General features: G+C 37.1%; 1 protein-coding gene across 47 annotated transcripts in view; it reads right to left on the bottom strand.

Annotated features, from left to right (window-relative positions):
- Positions 1-18,484, bottom strand: part of cdk5rap2 (CDK5 regulatory subunit associated protein 2) — an 87,707-nt gene that overhangs the window by 48,265 nt on the left and 20,958 nt on the right. For 30 of the 47 annotated variants that reach the window (XR_012396473.1, NM_001430821.1, XM_073934315.1 and 27 more), the window contains exons 10-22: positions 14,148-14,282; positions 13,540-13,659; positions 12,983-13,075; positions 11,850-12,068; positions 10,861-11,031; positions 6,461-6,571; positions 4,899-5,036; positions 4,630-4,809; positions 3,503-3,697; positions 2,719-2,910; positions 1,496-1,631; positions 816-955; positions 625-741 (exon numbers count right to left, since the gene is read on the bottom strand). Coding sequence is in view for 46 of the 47 variants with exons in the window: in NM_001430821.1 (NP_001417750.1) it covers positions 625-741; positions 816-955; positions 1,496-1,631; positions 2,719-2,910; positions 3,503-3,697; positions 4,630-4,809; positions 4,899-5,036; positions 6,461-6,571; positions 10,861-11,031; positions 11,850-12,068; positions 12,983-13,075; positions 13,540-13,659; positions 14,148-14,282 (1,947 nt within the window). In the remaining variant the exon portion in view is untranslated. Of the gene's footprint in view, positions 1-624; positions 742-815; positions 956-1,495; positions 1,632-2,718; positions 2,911-3,502; positions 3,698-4,629; positions 4,810-4,898; positions 5,037-6,460; positions 6,572-10,860; positions 11,032-11,849; positions 12,069-12,982; positions 13,076-13,539; positions 13,660-14,147; positions 14,283-15,855; positions 18,323-18,484 lie in introns of those variants that run through there. The other 17 variants (XM_073934303.1, XM_068215795.2, XM_068215798.2 and 14 more) reach the window with 1 other exon arrangement.

The following is an 18,484-nucleotide window of genomic DNA, read 5'->3' on the forward strand; positions in this document are numbered from 1 at the left end:
CTAATAGGTACGGCCACTACATATTAAGTGATGAAACCCAATTTTCTTTAGTACCAAATCTATTTAGCGACACATTTAATCAATTTAAAGGGATACTTCACCAAAAAAATGTAAGTTTACTCACTATTTACTCACTCTCAAGTGGTTTCAAACCTGTATAAGCTTCTTTTTTCTGTTAAACACAAAAGGAGATATTTTGAAGAAAGCTGAAAACCGATAACCATTGACATCCACAGGAAAAACAAATACTATGGAAGTCAATGTTTTTTTGGTGTTTAAGAGAAAAAAGAAAAAACTCAAATGGGGTTTAAACAAATAAAAATGAAAATTCTGTGAGGATTTTCTTATTATTTAGGTCAGTGGTGTCCACACTCGGTCCTGGAGGGCCATTGTCCTGGAGAGTTCAGCTCCAACCCTAATCAAACATACCTGATCAAGCTCTTACTAGGTATACTAGAAACTTCCAGGCAGGTGTGTTGAAGCAAGTTGGAGCTAAAGTCAGCTGTTCACTAGCCCTCCAGGACCGACTTTGGACAGCCCTGCTTTAGGTGAACTATCCCTTATAAATCATCAATTTTTCGACTTAAAGGTACATGCACATGTATGTGTGTGTTTTATACTTACAGTAATGATTTCTTCTTTAGTATTGAGCGTTGATGTTAGAGACTCAATATTTGCTGTTTGTCCTTCTAAACGTGCCTCCAGTTCTGAAAGCGATGACTGAAGCTCTGCAAGAGAAATCTGTCCCAAACAGACCAAGTTACTCTAAAAGCTTTGCAAGTGAAGACACACAGATCCACGACTTCCTAAAATACCTTAAGCTGGTTTTCTCTCTTCAGTGCTGCGTTCAGAGCATCGGTTTTCTGTAAGAGCTCTCTCTTCAAAAGCACTGCTGATTTCTTAGTGACTGCATCCACATCCAGCATTTCCTCACTGTTTCGCCTGCTCAGCTCAGCTACACACACAAAAATGAAAGCATTTACTTCAATAAGGTTTGCATGAAACATTGCTGGTTATATAATGTCCACATGAACCAGAAGCAGCGATTGTTTTTGTTTTTTTGTCATATTGTGAGACAGTTCCTAGAGAAATGGAATATTAAATGAGCAAACAGTGGGAGTGGCTTGTTTTCTCTACTGCGAGCTGATTGGATGTAGTAAAGTTGGCATTTCATTCAGAAAGATGGGGAAAAGGGTTTTGGGAGAGTTATTACAGCCTAACAGACTCCTCCTCACCATTTCTGTTTGTTGTCAAAACTGACAGCTGGAGGGGCATGGTTAAATATGTTAGCCACGCCCAATATCTCAGACAGAAGTGCATTTTCAGACTTCAATTAAGGGCAAACTATTTTTTCTTTCTTAATGACATGCACTGATGAGTTGTTCACCACAAAACTAGCAATGTGAGCTAACAAAATCAACAAGGATAGTTTTGAATTAATTTGTACTTTAAATACAATCTCACTGGTTTTGTGACGTGTATGCTAAATCCTCACCTTCTCTCTCCTCGAGTTTCTCCTGAAGGAGCTCGATGGTCTGCCTGAGCTCTAGCACCTGAGGGGGCGGAGCTTCACCGCTCTTCATTTCAAACAGGATACTACGATCTTTCTCCTGTCCACGTTCTAGCAGCTTCTACAAAACCGATGGTGGAAACACTTGTTATTTACCATGCAGTTCTTCTCATGTAAGTACACTAGAGCAAAGTATGCTTTCATTTGAAGTCAGAAATTAGACAGAGCAGATGCAGTGTGTGGAGATCAGATGCATTTACACTGGATCGTTCACGTGAGCCAAATCCAATTTTTGTTCTCCCATGTGGCACAGATCGGATATGACCCACATAACATGTACGAATTATAGATTGCAATTTACTCTGATCAGATTCAGGCCTCCATCATATGTGTAAATTTATCCAAATTGTACAGTGGAATAAACCGCCAAATATTCTAGCAGATATTTTATGTAACGGTTGCCCTTTCAGCCACAACCCAGTACTATGAAACACTCTCACATTCACACACACACAATCCCACACTATGGCCGATTTAGTTCATTTAATTCCCCTATAGCGCAAGTGTTTGGACTGTGGGGGAAACCAGAGCACCCGGAGGAAGCCCACGCCAACACGGGGGAGAACATGCAAACTCCACACAGAAACGCCAACTGGCCCAGCCGGGATTTGAACCAGGGACCTTCGTGCTGTGAGGTGACAGTGCTGACCACTGCACATGTCCCAAATCTTAAATGTCATATACAAGGACAAAAAAGCTTTCATATTGTCATATTGTAGCCCAATTTAATGCATTTAAGCATATTTAAAAACTAATTTAAAACTATTTAATGCATCACATGCATAAATCATGCCATGGGCATTACATTAAGATGCCTATAGACTGAAAAATATGGTCAAATGAGAACTTTTCTTTCATTCTGTCTTTCATTAACTATAACAAAACAACTTGTCAAAAAGATAATAATAGAATTAAACCCTGCGAACAGATTTAATGCAGGAATGCAGAAATAAAGCAATCTTATCATCACCCCTGTTAGTCAGCGTCAGCTCCTATTTTTTCCGGATCTTTGTATGTGCAGGATAAATGGGGACATCATATACAAGTCACTTTTAAAAGATGATGTAAGCGGTTCATCAAAAAAAATTGACCATCAAGATCTGCAGTGTAAATGCAGTCTTAAGTGTGAAGCCAGTAAAAAGTCTCACATTGATGAGGGCGTCTTTCTCTGACAGCATTGCACGGAGTTCCGCGATCTCTAGATGACCGTCCTGCGTGGCTGCTGCATTCAGTCTCTGTGCGTTTCTGAGCTGCTGCTGCGTGTCTGATAATTGCTTACGAAGATCCAGCATTTCAGCTGAACGGTCACTAAGAGTGTGTGTGTGGCGCTCCATACTTTCCTACAAACACAAAAACACACATTTACGAGTGACAAGAAAATTGTGCACATAAAGCATCAGCGAATGACTGCTTATTTATATCCGTTTTAATACATATTAGAAGACAACTCAAAGTGGATCAAAAACTTTCATTAAAGTTGGTTTGAATCTACTGAACAACACTCATTCTTATCTAAGGATAATTTTGAAAAACTTTTATGATCCACTTGTGGATAACGAAGACTTTAAAACAACCAAAACTAAAATGAAATAAAAAAAATAAAAATAAATAAATAAATAAATAAATGAAAATACATTTTTAAAAATAAATAAAAACAATTATAAAATATTTTATTTACAGTAAAAAAAGAAAAACAATTATGTGTAATAAATAAACATTTAAATAAATTAACATATACAAAATGAAATAAAAAAACTATTGAATATAAATACAGTAGTTACCCTTTGAAAGCATCAATAAAGTGTTTCAAAAGACAACTGTGATAAAAGGTTTTAAGCCACTTCAAATGTTGACTACTCGTATACTCTTATAATAAAAACAATAGTAATATCTCACTAATATGTCAAATAAAAGTAATACAACAAATAACACCTTTAATAGCTGATCTTTGCTGCTGATGGTGGCCAGCAGGTTTTCTACAGCGGTCTGGTTTTCAGTCACTAGCCTCTCTCGGTCCTTCACCGCCTCTGAAAGCATTGCCTCCGTGACCTTTAACCTCTGACTCATCTGCTCTGCGAGGTCACGTCCCTGGGACTCTGACTGGTTCAGAACCCTATTGGCCATTTCCTGTAAAACAAGTTTGGAAAAATTAGGGATGCCATAGTGATATCAGCCAACAAGTGATATTTTTAACGTCCATTATTTGTTTTCGGTCTGATAAAAAAAAAATTAGGCAGATGTCTTTAAGATGATAAACTGCCTGTTATTTCCACTGGTTAAACCTGTTTTGCTCTTGCTTTTTTTACTGGTATTTTAATTTTGGTTAATATGCATGCTTTTTTTCGTCTGGCAGATTTTAATTTATATAAAAGAAAGTTGGCCATAGAAAAGAACTGTGGGAAATAAACTTCAGAGATCTTTCTGAAATTAAGGTATAAGAATAAAACCTGTTGCTTACAGTATGGGTTTGCCTTTTGTTTTTTAAATCATAAAGCAAAATGAGAAAAAAAAAATTTATCTGCTAATAAATCGGCCTCCCGGCATGGTGGCTCAATGGTTAACACCATTGCCTCACAGCAAGAAGGTCATTGGTTTGAGTCCAGACTGGGCCAGGTAGCATTTCTGTGTGGAGTTTGCATGTTCTCCCCGTGTTCGCATGAGTTTCCTCTGGGTGCTCCGGTTTCCCCTGCAGGTTTTCCATACACGCTATAAGTGAATAGGGTAAACAAAATTGGCCATAGTGTATGAGTGTGTGTAAAAATAAGACAGTGTATGGGTGTTTCCCAGTACTGAGTTGCAGCTGGAAGGGCATCTGCTGCATAAAACATATGCCGGAATAGTTGGCGGTTCATTCTGCGGTGGCAACCCTTGATAAATAAGAGACAAAGTGAAGGAAAATGAATGAATATCGGAATCCAAATCTATAGTTATCGGTATCAGTCGGTATCGGTGCATCTCTAGAAAAAAATGCTTTAAATCCAACCACATTCTGACGTGGAGCTGCACGAGAAACTACAGTGTGTGTGTGTGTGTGTGTGTGTGTGTGTGTGTGTGTATACCTCCATATCTTTGGTTTTGTTGTCCAGCGCTTGCTGTAAGTGTTGTATAATGGCATCTTTCTCTCTCAGAGCTCTGTGGAGGTTTTCTTCAGTCTCGTCTTTACTCCTCTGCAGATTCTTCAGAGAGTTCAACAGCTGCTGCAGCTCCAGATCTCTCTCCTTTATGACAGCATCAAAACTCTACACAAGCGCAGATCAAGAGAAATCATGAGCATCAAAATCAAAGAAATGATACTTTCACTAATCCACATATTCTCTTCATCATTTACATTAATGGTCTCCTCGTTGTGGGAGAGCAGGTTGTTGAGACGCTCCACATCTCTTTCCTTCTCTCTCAAACTCAGCTGCAGCAAATGGATCTCATTTTCTTTTTCCTCCACAGCTGCAAACTTCTCATCCAAGGCTTTCTGCTCAAAGACCAGCAAAGCAAAATCAAAAAAGAAAAAAAATCTAGAAAGTTAAATTTATGATCAGCTCTCTCTTAAACAGATCTCGCAATACTTTAAAATTTCTGGCAGCCCTTGGGCAGGCACTCTTCAGTTTTTTGGTAGCCCGAATATAAATGTAAGTAGCCCAAATAAAAAATACATTATTTATTAAATAAAAAAGAAAAAATGGCATTTGTTAGAGGTTACATATTTATTTTAAATGACCCAAATTGTATTATTTAACGTTTTAAAGCTTTTAATAATTTATTTATTAAAATAACCAAAAAGAATTACATTAAGTGAACATTGTTTCCAATTTTTTTTTTACTATAATAAACATTCCAATAAATTACAGAGTAATATATATATATATATAAACCATATAACCATTACAAACCATTTATATATAAACCATATGGCTATATATAAACAAAACTGAATGAATTTAGCCCTGAAGTAGAGAAGACATATTTCACCCAAACTGTAAAATTGTGTCATTATTTTTTCACCTTTCACTAATTTCAGACCTGTTTGTGTTTCTTTCTCTTTTAAACATAAAACTTGTTCTACAAAATATCTTTACCTGCGTTTATCAGAAAGAATAAAAACTCAAACAAGTTTGAAACAAGGGCAGGGAGTAAATAGTGGGCTAATTTTCATTTTTGGGTAACTGCCCCTTTAACCATCCCTTTAGGTGCAAGTAAAAAAAAATGTAAACAGACATTCCTTTCACAGGCCGACTGCCAACTGTTTACTGATCCTGTTTAATTACCGCGGACAGTAGACAGATAAAATATCCTTATTAGCATATAACATGTATTCTATCTTAAGCACATGTATCTGTTCTGCAGACACATACTGCAGTTCTGTCCTCCAGCATGCGCTTTTCACAGAGACGCACGCATTCGCATAGTTTAAAAATGAAAGTTTTTTTGTTACAGCCTGAATGATTAAAGTATCTTGATCTTAATATTGAATAATTGCATAAAGATGTATATTTTTAATCTTGCATAGCTTAGACTGGCCTAACATGATGTGGCTTGTTTACAAACCCAAAGAAAGAAATTTCCTCATAAACTACAGTTCTGTAAAATTCTGAAGTGAGAAATCTTTCTCATCCTTCACTTGTTCCAACTCTTTTTGAGTTTCTATCTTCTGTTGAGCACAAAAGAAGATGTTTAGAAGAAAGCTGGAGACCTGTAACCATTGACCATTCCATGGTTTTTGTTTTTCCTACTATGGAAGTCGATGATTACAGGTCTCCAATGTTCTTCAAAATATCTTCTTTTGTGTTTAACAGAATGAAGAAACTCAAAAAGGGTCTGAACTACTATAGGATGATAAACAGTGTGGAATTTTTGGGTGAACTATCCCTTTAATACAATAAAAGAAGAGCCACAAACCTCAAGTGCTTTTTCCTTCTCCTTCAGTCGTGCTCTCAGCTTAGCCAACATGGGATCCCCTTCCTCCTGGCTTCTGTTCTTCTCCAAATCTCTCACCATGTTCATATAGTCCTGAGAAAACAATTCAATTAAGCTGCGTCCCAAATCGCATACTTATGCACTAGGGATGGGAAGATTAACCGATATGTATCGATACGCGGTCATGCGCGTGCACGATGCGAGTGCATCGGTTGAGCAGCAGAGGATGAATGAAATTTTGGAAGCAAATCGAGATACATCGGTTTTTGCGAGATGCATCGATTTTTCCGAGATACAGCTTATATTTTTAATATAGAATGTATTTTTTATTTATTAACAAGTGTTGTCAACCTGTTTTTGGCGCATAATTTAATCGACCTACATAAAGTAAGCCTTAGCAACGGATTTGCGGATGTGCACACACTACAACTCAGTGTATCAGGTGTGCGGATGAAGCTAGTGGAGCGCCCTCAGACAGCGCGAGAAGCAAAACAAACATTTTATTCCCCACTGAGTTTTAAATCTAAAGTATGGCAAGCAACATTATGGATTTAAGGATGGACGACATGACAGGACAGATGCAATTTGCAAAATGTGCCGCGCATCTGTAAAATACGCGGGCAGTACGACTAATCTGAAATCTCACTTGAAGCAGCGCCACGGTGTTGTTGTGAAAGCATCTTCCAGTGTTTCTGCATCCCCGGCTTTCGCACTGCTTCAACCAGCTCCAAAAGTGGTGAGAAAAGCATTGCAAGTTTTTTTTCCATGCGCAACAGTTCTGCTCGCTCTACGCCAATAACAAATGCTATTGCATTGTTCATCTGCAAAGACATTCAGCCTAGTGTCACGGAGAAGGTTTTAAACACCTCCTCCTGTTAATTTTTATTTAATTATAATAATTATAATATTAATGATATAATAATAATGATAAAAATAATTGGGTGTCACGGTGGCACAGTGGGTAGTTTGACCACCTCACAGCAAGAAGATTGCTGGTTTGTTATATTTTTATTAGCCTGTTGTTTACAGTGACAGTGATGTTTCAAAGCAGCATAACACTGCTAGTTCACAACCTTAAGTTTTGAATAATCAGTGGCAAAATATATCTTTGTAAAACTTGTTTTCATAGTTGAAAAGTTAAATCACAATTCTTGTTGTGCAATGCTAAATTTATTTATGTTGAAAGAGTGCAAATATATACATATTTTTTAATTGATATTGCACTTATACATTCTGTTTATCTTGAAAATACTTAAATAATATGTGCTATAGGTTCTAAAATGGCCCTCTACTGTAAACTGACACTCTGGCTCTGAGAGAAGAGCCAGTTTGTAAAAAAAGTCTTGGTTTTGCTTGGTTTATAAATAATCAAACTCATTCAATGGCACAGCATCCTCTTTCACATCATCTCATAAACTTTATCTAATTAGTGCTGAATTATCGCATTGTATCGTGATATGGGTGTGAATCGTATCGTGTTGCATCGCAATATGTCACAAATGTATCGCTAATATATCGGATCGTATTCTTTGTATCGAGATGCGTATCGGATCGGCATTATAGCTTAGATGCCCAACCCTATTATGCACTATTCTACGCAATTTTGTAGTATGAATAGTGTAAGTAGTGAGTTTACACTGAAAACTATAAAAATAATAAGTGCACTTTAATTACCCGGATGATGCACTCATTCAGCCGCTAAAATGAAGTGTGTAATGATGGACACTTCACGCACTCAACGACCGCAGGTTTGCTTACGTAGCGGAAGGGGCGGAGCGATCGGACGCACATGTTGGATAACTTTATTTGTTTTGGATGGTGAAAGCAAAATTCTTCTACGAGAGTGATTATAGCGCCTTCCGATGGTGAATGCGGCAATACTCACGGCAGGTAATATTTGATAATTCGGTCGTTTATTTCACTGATTTGGCAACCGTCAAACGTCATCAGGGAAACGGTTTGAATTTCCGCTTAGTAAAAAAACATTAGTGTGCCATTTGGGACAACACTACATACATATACTATCCTGTTGAGTGTGTAAGTGCATAAGTACATAGTGCATGAGTGCATAGTGTATAGTGTGCCATTTGGGATGCAGCTTTAGTCTTTATTTCTACACTGCTTTTTACAATGTAGATTGTGTCGTTGAAAAGCAAGTGTGTGTGTTTGCACTTGTGTAATTTTATAATGACATGGGTATGACCAAGTTATACTCTATAAAAGAGACACTTCACCTAAAAACAAAAATTCTGTCATACTTGTTTCAAACCTTTATGGAGTTGACCTATATTTTAAAGAAAGCTAGAAACCTGCAACCGTTCATTCATTCATTTATTTTCTTGTCGGCTCAGTCCCTTTATTAATCTGGGGTCGCCACAGTGGAATGAACCACCAACTTATTCAGCAAGTTTTTACGCAGCGGATGCCCTTCCAGCCGCAACCCATCTCTGGCAGATGAGATGAGAACATTCACACATACACACACACACTCATACACTATGGACAATTTGGCCTACCCAATTCACCTGTACCGCATGTCTTTGCACTGTGGGGGAAACCGGAGTACCTGGAGGAAACCCACGCGAACGCAGGGAGAACATGCAAACTCCACACAGAAACGCCAACTGAGCCGAGGATCGAACCAGCGACCTTCTTGCTGTGAGGCGAACATGCTACCCACTGCGCCTCCTTGCTACCATTCACTTCCATAGTTTTTTCAGCATTCTTCAAAATATCTTCTTTTGTATTCAATAGAAGAAACAAACCCAAAGATTTGCAGTGCTTCCCACAGGTTTGATATATACTTGCGGTGGTATGCGGTTACCCACGTCGCATAAATAGTAAACTATATGGGTAACACTATGCAATAAAGTTCATTAGTTAATGCATTAACTAACTTGAACGAATCATGAACAACACGTACATCATTTATTAATGATAATTGAACATTTACTAATGCATTATTAACATCCAAGTCCATGCTTGTTAACTTTACTTAATGCACCATGAGTTAACATGAACTAACAATGAACTACTGTATTTTCATTAACTAACGTTAACTAGCATGAACAAATACAGTAGGAAATGTTTTGTTCATTGTTTGTTCATGTTAGTAAATGCATTAATTAACATTAACTAATGAACCTTATTGTAAAGTGTGACCACTATATGCAACAAACAAAACATTATTTAATTTTTTACAATAATTTTATTCACTGTTTCTTTTTAAAGAGTTAAAAAAGACTGTAGAAATACACTTTCTCTTACTTTTATGCTATTCAGGAGCCATGTGCACCCAATGACGGGTAAAATCTGCTTCTCTTTTTCTTTCAAGTTACTTGAATGCCAAAGCATTTTAGATATGTATAGAAAATAAGCTATGTAATATACAAAAAATCATCAAATTAATAAAATAATATAAAACAAATATGAAATAAATGACAGAAAAGGTAATTAAAAAACAGACACTATTGCTAAAAATTATAATTGCTACAAGAATAAAACCTGTAGATTATTTAAGACAAATGCGCTGATTTACCATTACTAAAGATGTACATTCATTTTGCAGCCAGTTTAGACCAGTTATTTCATCCTCTCCGAGTATATAGTGACGTTTATCTGAGTCATTTAGATTAAAGAATTAACTATTTAATGTTTCTCTCCCACTGTGTGCGTGCAGTCAGCTGCAAAGCCAAGCAAAAGTAGTTAAGTAAAAAGGAAATGCAAAAACGCATCTGATTAAATAATGACAGCTTTAAAAAGTGAAAGCAAACACAGAAAATCCCCAACATTTTTAGGAGATTTAGAAACCCTGGCCGGGCGAATTTTGTAAGTGCCAAAAAGGAGCGTCTTTGTGTATCTGCAGAGCATGTGTTAACAGGTCTTGCACACAGAACAAAACAGGTAAACAAGAGAAGATTTTCCACTACTTAATCGATTGGGGACGGTTATATTGGGCGGATACAAATAAAAAAAGTGTAAAAAGATGATAATAATAGTAAAAATATGTGTCACTAAATATACATGGGCGGTCGTTATTATACCGGGGTGGTCCACCCAAGAAAGTCTATGTGTGGGAAGCACTGAATTTGGAAACTCTTAAGGGAGACTAAATAATAATGTGTGAGTATTTATTTCTGGGTAAACCATCCCTTTAAGGGGTTTATTAAGACAAGCGGTGTGTCCTCAGAATTTGAAACATACTTAGTGGTCTTTTGACATTAAAATCTCCACATGTTTCCTGTGAGGGTTGGGTTTAGTTTAAGGTGTGAGGCCATATAATAAGCTTTTTTTACGGTATAAAATGTATTAAACCAATGGAGAGTCCTAGTAAACCATATATACGAGTATGTGTGTGTGGTTGTGTGGGTGTTTGTGTGTACCTGAAGCTGCTGGTCTTTATGATTCAGGCTGGCTGTGAGTCTCTCCATGGCGTTCTGCATCTTCTGTTCTGATGCTCGGATCTGTTCCTGCTGCTCTAGACGCTGTTGATCTAGAGCGTTCTCTCGGTCAGCCAGAGTACCATTGAGCTTCTTTAACTGGTTCTGAAGATCCTGCAAAATTAAGCAATTTTCTGAAAACAAGCTCATTTTACAACTCGCATAGGTGTTAAACAGCTGTGCTTTATCATTTTTGATTGCTTGAAAACAACCTCTGGGTCTGGCGGGAGCACTTTTAGCTTAGCTTAGCATAGATCATTGAAATGGATTAGACCATTAGCATCTCACTCAAAAATGATGCAAGATGATTTTAAATGTAAAGATCCACTCATCTCTTGAGTCAAGCTTTAAAATACATTACTGAAACTCTGTCATTTTTGACCCTGAGAAATCACCTGAAAATCTGCTAACTTCCATGTATTCTGGTTCAAATAGATATATTTCAGGATCTGCATCAAAGTAAATATGTCCCGAATCATTTTACACAAATGTCTACATGGTTGTGAGGCACACTCTCAGTGCAAGCAGGTGGTCATGCTGGTTATATTGACATAAGCTAGCCAATTTTCAGGCACTGCGTAATATCATAGCCCCTGCTGTAGCCAGGGTACAACATTTGAGGGAGATGCTAATGGTCTAATCCGATTCAATGATCTATGCTCAGCTAAGCTACAACTGCTCCTGCCAGACCCAGAGATAGGCTGAATGGATTCAAAAATGAACTGTATAACTTTGAGGAGTTGTAAAATGAGCCTATTGAAAATTGGACGGTTTCTTAAAGCAAACTTTTTCATTAGAGATTTTTTTCAACAGCTTGTGTCAAATGTAATCTTATGTACAGGACTGAGAAATCCAGTATCCTACAGACAATTTCCAAATGTCTACAAACATGGAAACGTTTCCCATTTCTGCCTATGTGTTCATAGGCTTACATTAATAGTCTTGTCCCCCTTCTTCTTCTGTTGCTGCAGTTGCTCCAGCTCTTGTTCCAGCTGCAGTTTGGCCTGCTGAAGGAGGGAAAGCTCTGAATCTCTGCTGCCGAGCACACGCTGCAGTCTCTGGGCTTCTAGCAGAGAGGAGTGAGCCTCCGCCTGGAGCCGTGATAACTCAGCCTGCTGCTCCAGGAGTAGAGACTGCTGGTCTTCAGCTCCCTAGAACACACAGAAGAAACACACACATATTACAAAAACCATTTATTCAACTCCAATACATGCGTTGCTGAATAGCTAAGATGCAATCTGACCACAAACAATTAGTTCAAGTGCAACTCAACCCCATTTGGACCACCAATCAACTGTGGACTTCAAGAGGTAGTCGAAATTGTTTTCACACTGCAAAAATGCTTTTTTACTAAGATTTTTTTGTCTAGATTAAATTTTTTTTTTTAGATATTTGGATTAAAAACACAAAGCATTTTTTAAAAAGTCTTGTTTTAAGAAATAATACGCCAACATTAAGTGAGTTTTTCCTTAAAACAAGCAAAATAATCTGCCAATGGTGTGAGCAAATAACCTAGTTCTTCCTTTTGTTTACTTTGCTTACCATAAGGCAGATTGTTCTGCTTGTTTGAAGGAAAAACTAAGTTTTGACATATTATTTCTTTTAATAAGACAATATTTTTTTGCTTGTCTAGAAAAAGCCTCTTGATTTAAGAACTTTTAGATATTTGGACTAGAAACAAGACAAAAAAAATCAAGTAAAAAAAAGCATTTTTTGCAGTGCTACTGCTAACAGATTTTTGTAGCTGTCCAAATGTTAAAAAGGATACATTCATCATACATTTTCCATTGACAAATCTTGTGATTGTTATAGGATATGTTGAGAGTGCTTCAAGGATTAAGAGTAAATTGTAGCTGCCATTCACATCTTTTTTTATGTTCTTATGTTTTTTTAATGGTTTCAGCAAAATCCAAACACAAATGGTCATTAGAGATGCAAAATGCTGTTAATTCTATGTGGAAACGATAATAATCTTAGCTGGTCCCTTAAGAACGGATCATTGCACATGTTCCAGGTCGAAATAAAATGTATGTCAATGCACCAGACCACTAAAAATCTCACATACATGATATTTCTGTAGTTTGGCTTTATGAAGGGCCTCTCGAGCCTTGGCCAGAGCCTGATCCTTCTCCTCGAGATCTCCAGATAAATCCTCAATCTGAGGAGACAGGGAGAAAAAGTGAAACTTAGATGCAATTATATTTCATGGTAGTTTTTGGTGTTAATACTTTTTTCTGAATTAGACCAAGTGAAAAAAAATAAATGGTAACACTTTACAATAAGGTTCATTAGTAAATGTATTTACTAACATGAACTAATCATGAACAGCATTTATTAATGATAATTGAACATTTACTAATGCATTATTAACATCCAAGTCCATGCTTGTTAACATTAGTTAATGCACCATGAGTTAACATGAACTAACAATGAACTGCTGTATTTTTATTAACTAACGTTTACTAACATGAACAAATACAGTAGTAAATGTATTGTTCATTGTTTGTTTATGTTAGTAAATGCATTAATTAACATTAACTAATGAACCTTATTGTAAAGTGTGACCAAATAAATCACATAATCTAAGATTTAAAAACAATATGAAATGAGATTATGTATCACCTCCTTCTCTTTCTCTTTCAGAAACAGAGTGAGACCCTGGATGGCTTTGTCTCGTTTCAGAGAGTTCTTCTTCTCTGTAGAGAGCTCGATCTCTCGCTTCTGGAGCTCATCAGAAAGAGCCTGAAACAAAGAAAAGAACGCAGTGAGAATTTAATACACATTCTTAATTTACTAACAATTTTCAGTTTAGACCTCATGCTTTCACAGAATCAGTAACGTTAATGAGTGACCATGAAGAACAAAACCTTAAGGTGTCTTATGCTGCACTGGTACATTTTTTGGCAATAGCCAAAAAGACAATGTAAAACTTTTTTAATTCATGCCAAAAATCATTAGAATACTAATTTAAGATCATTCTGTGAGCACATTTAGACAAATCTAAAGGTGATTTTCTCAGTATGTTGATTTTTTTGAACCCTCAGAATGCAGATATTCAAATCATTGTATCTTTGCTAAATATTGTCCTATCCCAACAAGCCATCAATAGAAAGTGTATTTATTTAGCATTCATGTAATGGCTAAATCTAAATACCCCCCCAAAAAAAGACATGTATGATTGGTTTTGTGATCAAGGATCACATATGGCTATTATTCAAGGCAGTATGTACCTTCTTCTCCTTCTCCATTTCATCTAGCGCATCTTTGAGCGTCTGACCATTGTTCTTTGCTTTGTTCAGTTCTTCAGTAAGCTGTCTGGTTTTCTGCTCCAATCTGCTGAGTTCATTCTGCCGATCAACGATTATCTGCAACACAAACAAACCAATAAATTTTTTGCTTGAAAAACAACAATAAAGCTGTTAGGACGTGCATTTTTGATGTACTATGCATAATTTGTGTAAGGTAGACATGGGACGATAACCGTTTTGAAGGACTTTTATGGAAAAGTCAAGGTTTTACAACCGCCAAAATTTTCTGTAATACCGTTCCTAAGGTATGTGTTAGATTTTTTATTTTATTTTTGATTTTTATAGGACAATAGTATCTCCAGCAAAAAAAACATATCCAAAGATGCTGTTTTAAATTGTAAAGAAATCCGTGTTTTTAAAATTAATGAAGACAGCAAAAGTCAAATATTTATTTGAATTATTTAGCCTGACATGTTTACTGCTCAAAAATATTTTTAATATTTCACAAAATAAATATATTGTGTTAAAAAAAATTTCCACATTGTGTTGTGGAAAAAGTTTTTCGTTTTTTACCCGGACATTTAAAAAGAACTTATTTTAGAGCAGCAACCAAAATACCATGATACCGTGATATTCTTTATCCAAGGTTATCACACTGTCAGAATCTAATACCGGCCCATGCCTAGTGTAAGGATGCAAGAATTAACCAATTTCACTATTAACCACACTTTAGTTAGTCATGGGTAATTAATCGTAAAGGCTCCTCAACATCGTGTTTCTGCACGAAACAAAACTGCTGCAACTAAACAAAGTAATGCCAACTGTGCGCTAGTTTAAAGTTCCGAGCTAGTACACCAAGGCTAATATGCATGCACACAAGATTAACTATGGCTTAGGCTATTAACTAAGGGGGTTCACATATCGCATCTTTTGCGCGTGCAAGTTTGCCATTTCCAATGGAGGCGTTCGGCTTGTGTGCGCATATTGTACCATTATACACGAAGCAAATGGGGCATGCGAGGGGTAATTAACAATTTATTTATTCATTATTCTGTCGTTCATTTTTACTGTAAAATTATTACTTGTGTTTAAATGCCAAAAATGTTTTCCCTTTTTTTTTAAGTCTTAAGAGAAATGGACTATTGTTTGTTTTGGTATTTTGTGCTGTATTAATTGGTTACTGAGCAGCAATAAATAACACTTTATAATATAAGGATGATTTTATGTGATTTTCTAGACTAGTAGTGTTTTAAAATTATTGAATTATTATAATCCTGATAGCAGTGATTATTCCTCAGAGAATAATCATACAATCAAAATCTATAATCGTTGCATCCCTAAATTTGAGCATGTTTATTAAAACCATATATCATATCACATCATATCCCACATTTTATTTAATGCCATGTCAAAAACAAATGCTTTTTCATGGCAAAAAACCAAATTCATTACAAATACAATACAATAAATCTACAATAAATAAATAAATACAATTTAATACAATAAAAACCACAAACAAATAAACAAAAGGTAATTCAGATCAGGTTTTTAACATAAATATGATTTTAAAAAAATCTAAAACGTTTCCTGCTTAAACTTTGCAGGTCCAAAATATACTCTCTGCACTTATTAAAAGCAAGCAACCCAATAAAACACATGTTCATTAAAATCTCACAGCACGTGTGTGTACCTCCCGTTTTAGTGGTCTGTAATCATCATTAAATTCATCTTCCATCTCTCTCAAATTTCTCTCCACCCTCGATTTCCAAGACACACCTCCCTTGTGGGTGTTTGCATGCGAATGCAGTGGATGTTTCAGCACTGGAATCCTACTACCTCCACATCGTGGGACGAACCGCACTCCTTGTACGATCTTTAAGAGCTGCAGGATGTCAAACACCAGCGAGGTTTTTTCAACAGCTGCAGGGGTGGAGCCTCTGAATGGGCGTGTCTGCCTGATGAGGGCGTGGTCAGTGTTTTCCAAGGCCACTGATTGGAGAGAAATCGAACGTGATAACGAACTCTTCTTATTCACAACATCCAAGTAGTCTCGGCTGAGAGAACGAGGTCGCGGTGCTGGAACATCAGCGGCTTTTAAGCGTGAATTCAATTTTGAACGATGCGAACGATCTGTTCCTACTTTACAAAGCGGCTCAAGACTCACACATCTCCTCAAGCTGCCTGCAAACTTCTTTTCACAGCCTAAATTTGCAGAAACGACCTTTCGGTTTCTTCGTGTGGTTTCCTGGATGTCTGAAATTTGTGATTGCTTTGGTTGAGGACACTGCATGCTCTGCAGCTGCTTTGGAGTATATAAACAAGCTCCAGGCTGGACGTCCCATTTCAGAAGTTTGCTTCCCGTTGGGTTGTGCTGTCTGTATTTGTTTGTGATTTGCGTTTTCAGTCCGTCTCTCTCCTTCTCCAGCTGCTGGAGCTGAGCAGCATGTGTTTCCTGCAGCTGTCCGATGGTGACATCACACTGCACGATACGCTCAAGTAAAAAAACGCATTTCCCACAGAGGAACTCGCTGCGGCCGTCCCGCTGCAACTCCAATCCCAACACATGAGAGAGGACGACAGCCAACCTCAGACGGCCGCATGCGCTGAACAACCAGCGGCACTGACCGCCCTGCACACACACGCCACATACTCGGCAAGGGTCACGCATGATCTAAAGCGCAGACAAACGCACAAGCTTTCTGATTTTTACACATGCTAACTATCTATCTGCTCCGGAGTCTTTCCGTTCCTTCCTGCTCTGACTGTGCTCTGCCCACACGCAGATTTAAAACCTCTAATCCACAAACACACACAGGAAATCCTTTGGGTGATGTGCACAACACACACACATGAACACACACAGATTAATCTACTCAGCTCAGCGGGCGTCCAATCAGGAGTGCTGTATTTGGGCCACTGATGCTCACGCTGTGCGCTGAAGATGCTACAGGTCACAGCGGAACATGCTAGCATGCAGAACACGGATGAAATAGTAAATTACTATTTCTGAAGATCTAGAAAATCCTTAAAAACATCATGTATTAAGCTTTAATGTGTGTCCATGCGGTCTCAAAAAGAGCTCTCAGTATTTTACCATTCAGACTGTGCTCACCTAAAAATTCAAGCTTAAAGGACACCTATTTTACTTCTTTTTCAAGATGTAATATAAGTTGTGTCTCCAGAATGTTTTTGTAAAGTGTCAGCTCAAAACACCCATCAGATTATTTATTAGACCTTTCAGAATATTACAATTTTTTGCTCTAAACACAATGTAGCTGTTTTTGTCGCCTGTGCCTTTAATGCTGGATCTCCCGGGCCACCGTTCCCACATGCCTGTCAAGGTGTCTTTTAATCTCCGGCAGCATCAGATAAACAGCAGTGACAAACATGAAGGAAGCAGATCTCACGTAACATTTGTGAGAAAGACTACAGTAAGAACTTTCCCAATGATTATTTGATGTATTTGTTGTGGAGTTAATTCAAGCCTTTCAGTGAGTCACACACAATGTCTTTACAAAGTTCACGCGCGCACACAGTGCGCACATAAATTGCATGCAAATGTGACAGGATACACGTTAATATCCACTGCTGTATGGATGTACGCTGTGTTAATGTACAAAATAAACCTGATTTAACGTCCACAAACCAGCATTGAAGCGTCTTCTTTCATAATTGTACTGACATGCAGCTGTGGTGATGAATTACAGCGATTTTACTGTTTTTATTACAAACATGCACTGTTTTTAAAATGTTTTAAACTTGTGAACCTCACTCTTGATCACATTTGATGATGATTGATGATCACAGAGAGCTGAACAGATCTTTTAATCCTGGCTGCTTTGCACATTTTGATATGATTATACGTGTTACTATGGAGCCATGTTAATAACATACACGGCACTCCTATGTCACGTTGCGGCCAGCCTCAAAATGGGAGGGATTTAGATCCTATTTTAATGTCAGGAAATTAAAAAAAAAAGAGGCTTATTGTGTTTCTATCACTGCAGTGGATTGATAGACTGTGGACACAATATATCTACACACAGTTCTGTTTAAACAGCTTACAAAAGACACCTTTCCCTCATAAATGCCCTTTAAAAAGGCAAATTACAGTAACTACAGGTTCAGACAAAATTTAATTAAGGCCTAAAACAGGCGTCGTGAAATAAACAACACTTTATGGTTTTCGGTGGAGTCGAACAATAATGAAGTATAAAAAATTCAATATATAAAATAACACTGCATATAGTCTTTATTGTATTAAATAATTAAACACATTGAATTAAGTGGCAAACTTTATAAATTCTTGTGCACAAATG

This window comes from Danio rerio, chromosome 21 (genome assembly GCF_049306965.1).
Source record: "Danio rerio strain Tuebingen ecotype United States chromosome 21, GRCz12tu, whole genome shotgun sequence".
In the NCBI taxonomy this organism is placed as follows: Eukaryota; Metazoa; Chordata; class Actinopteri; order Cypriniformes; family Danionidae; genus Danio; species Danio rerio.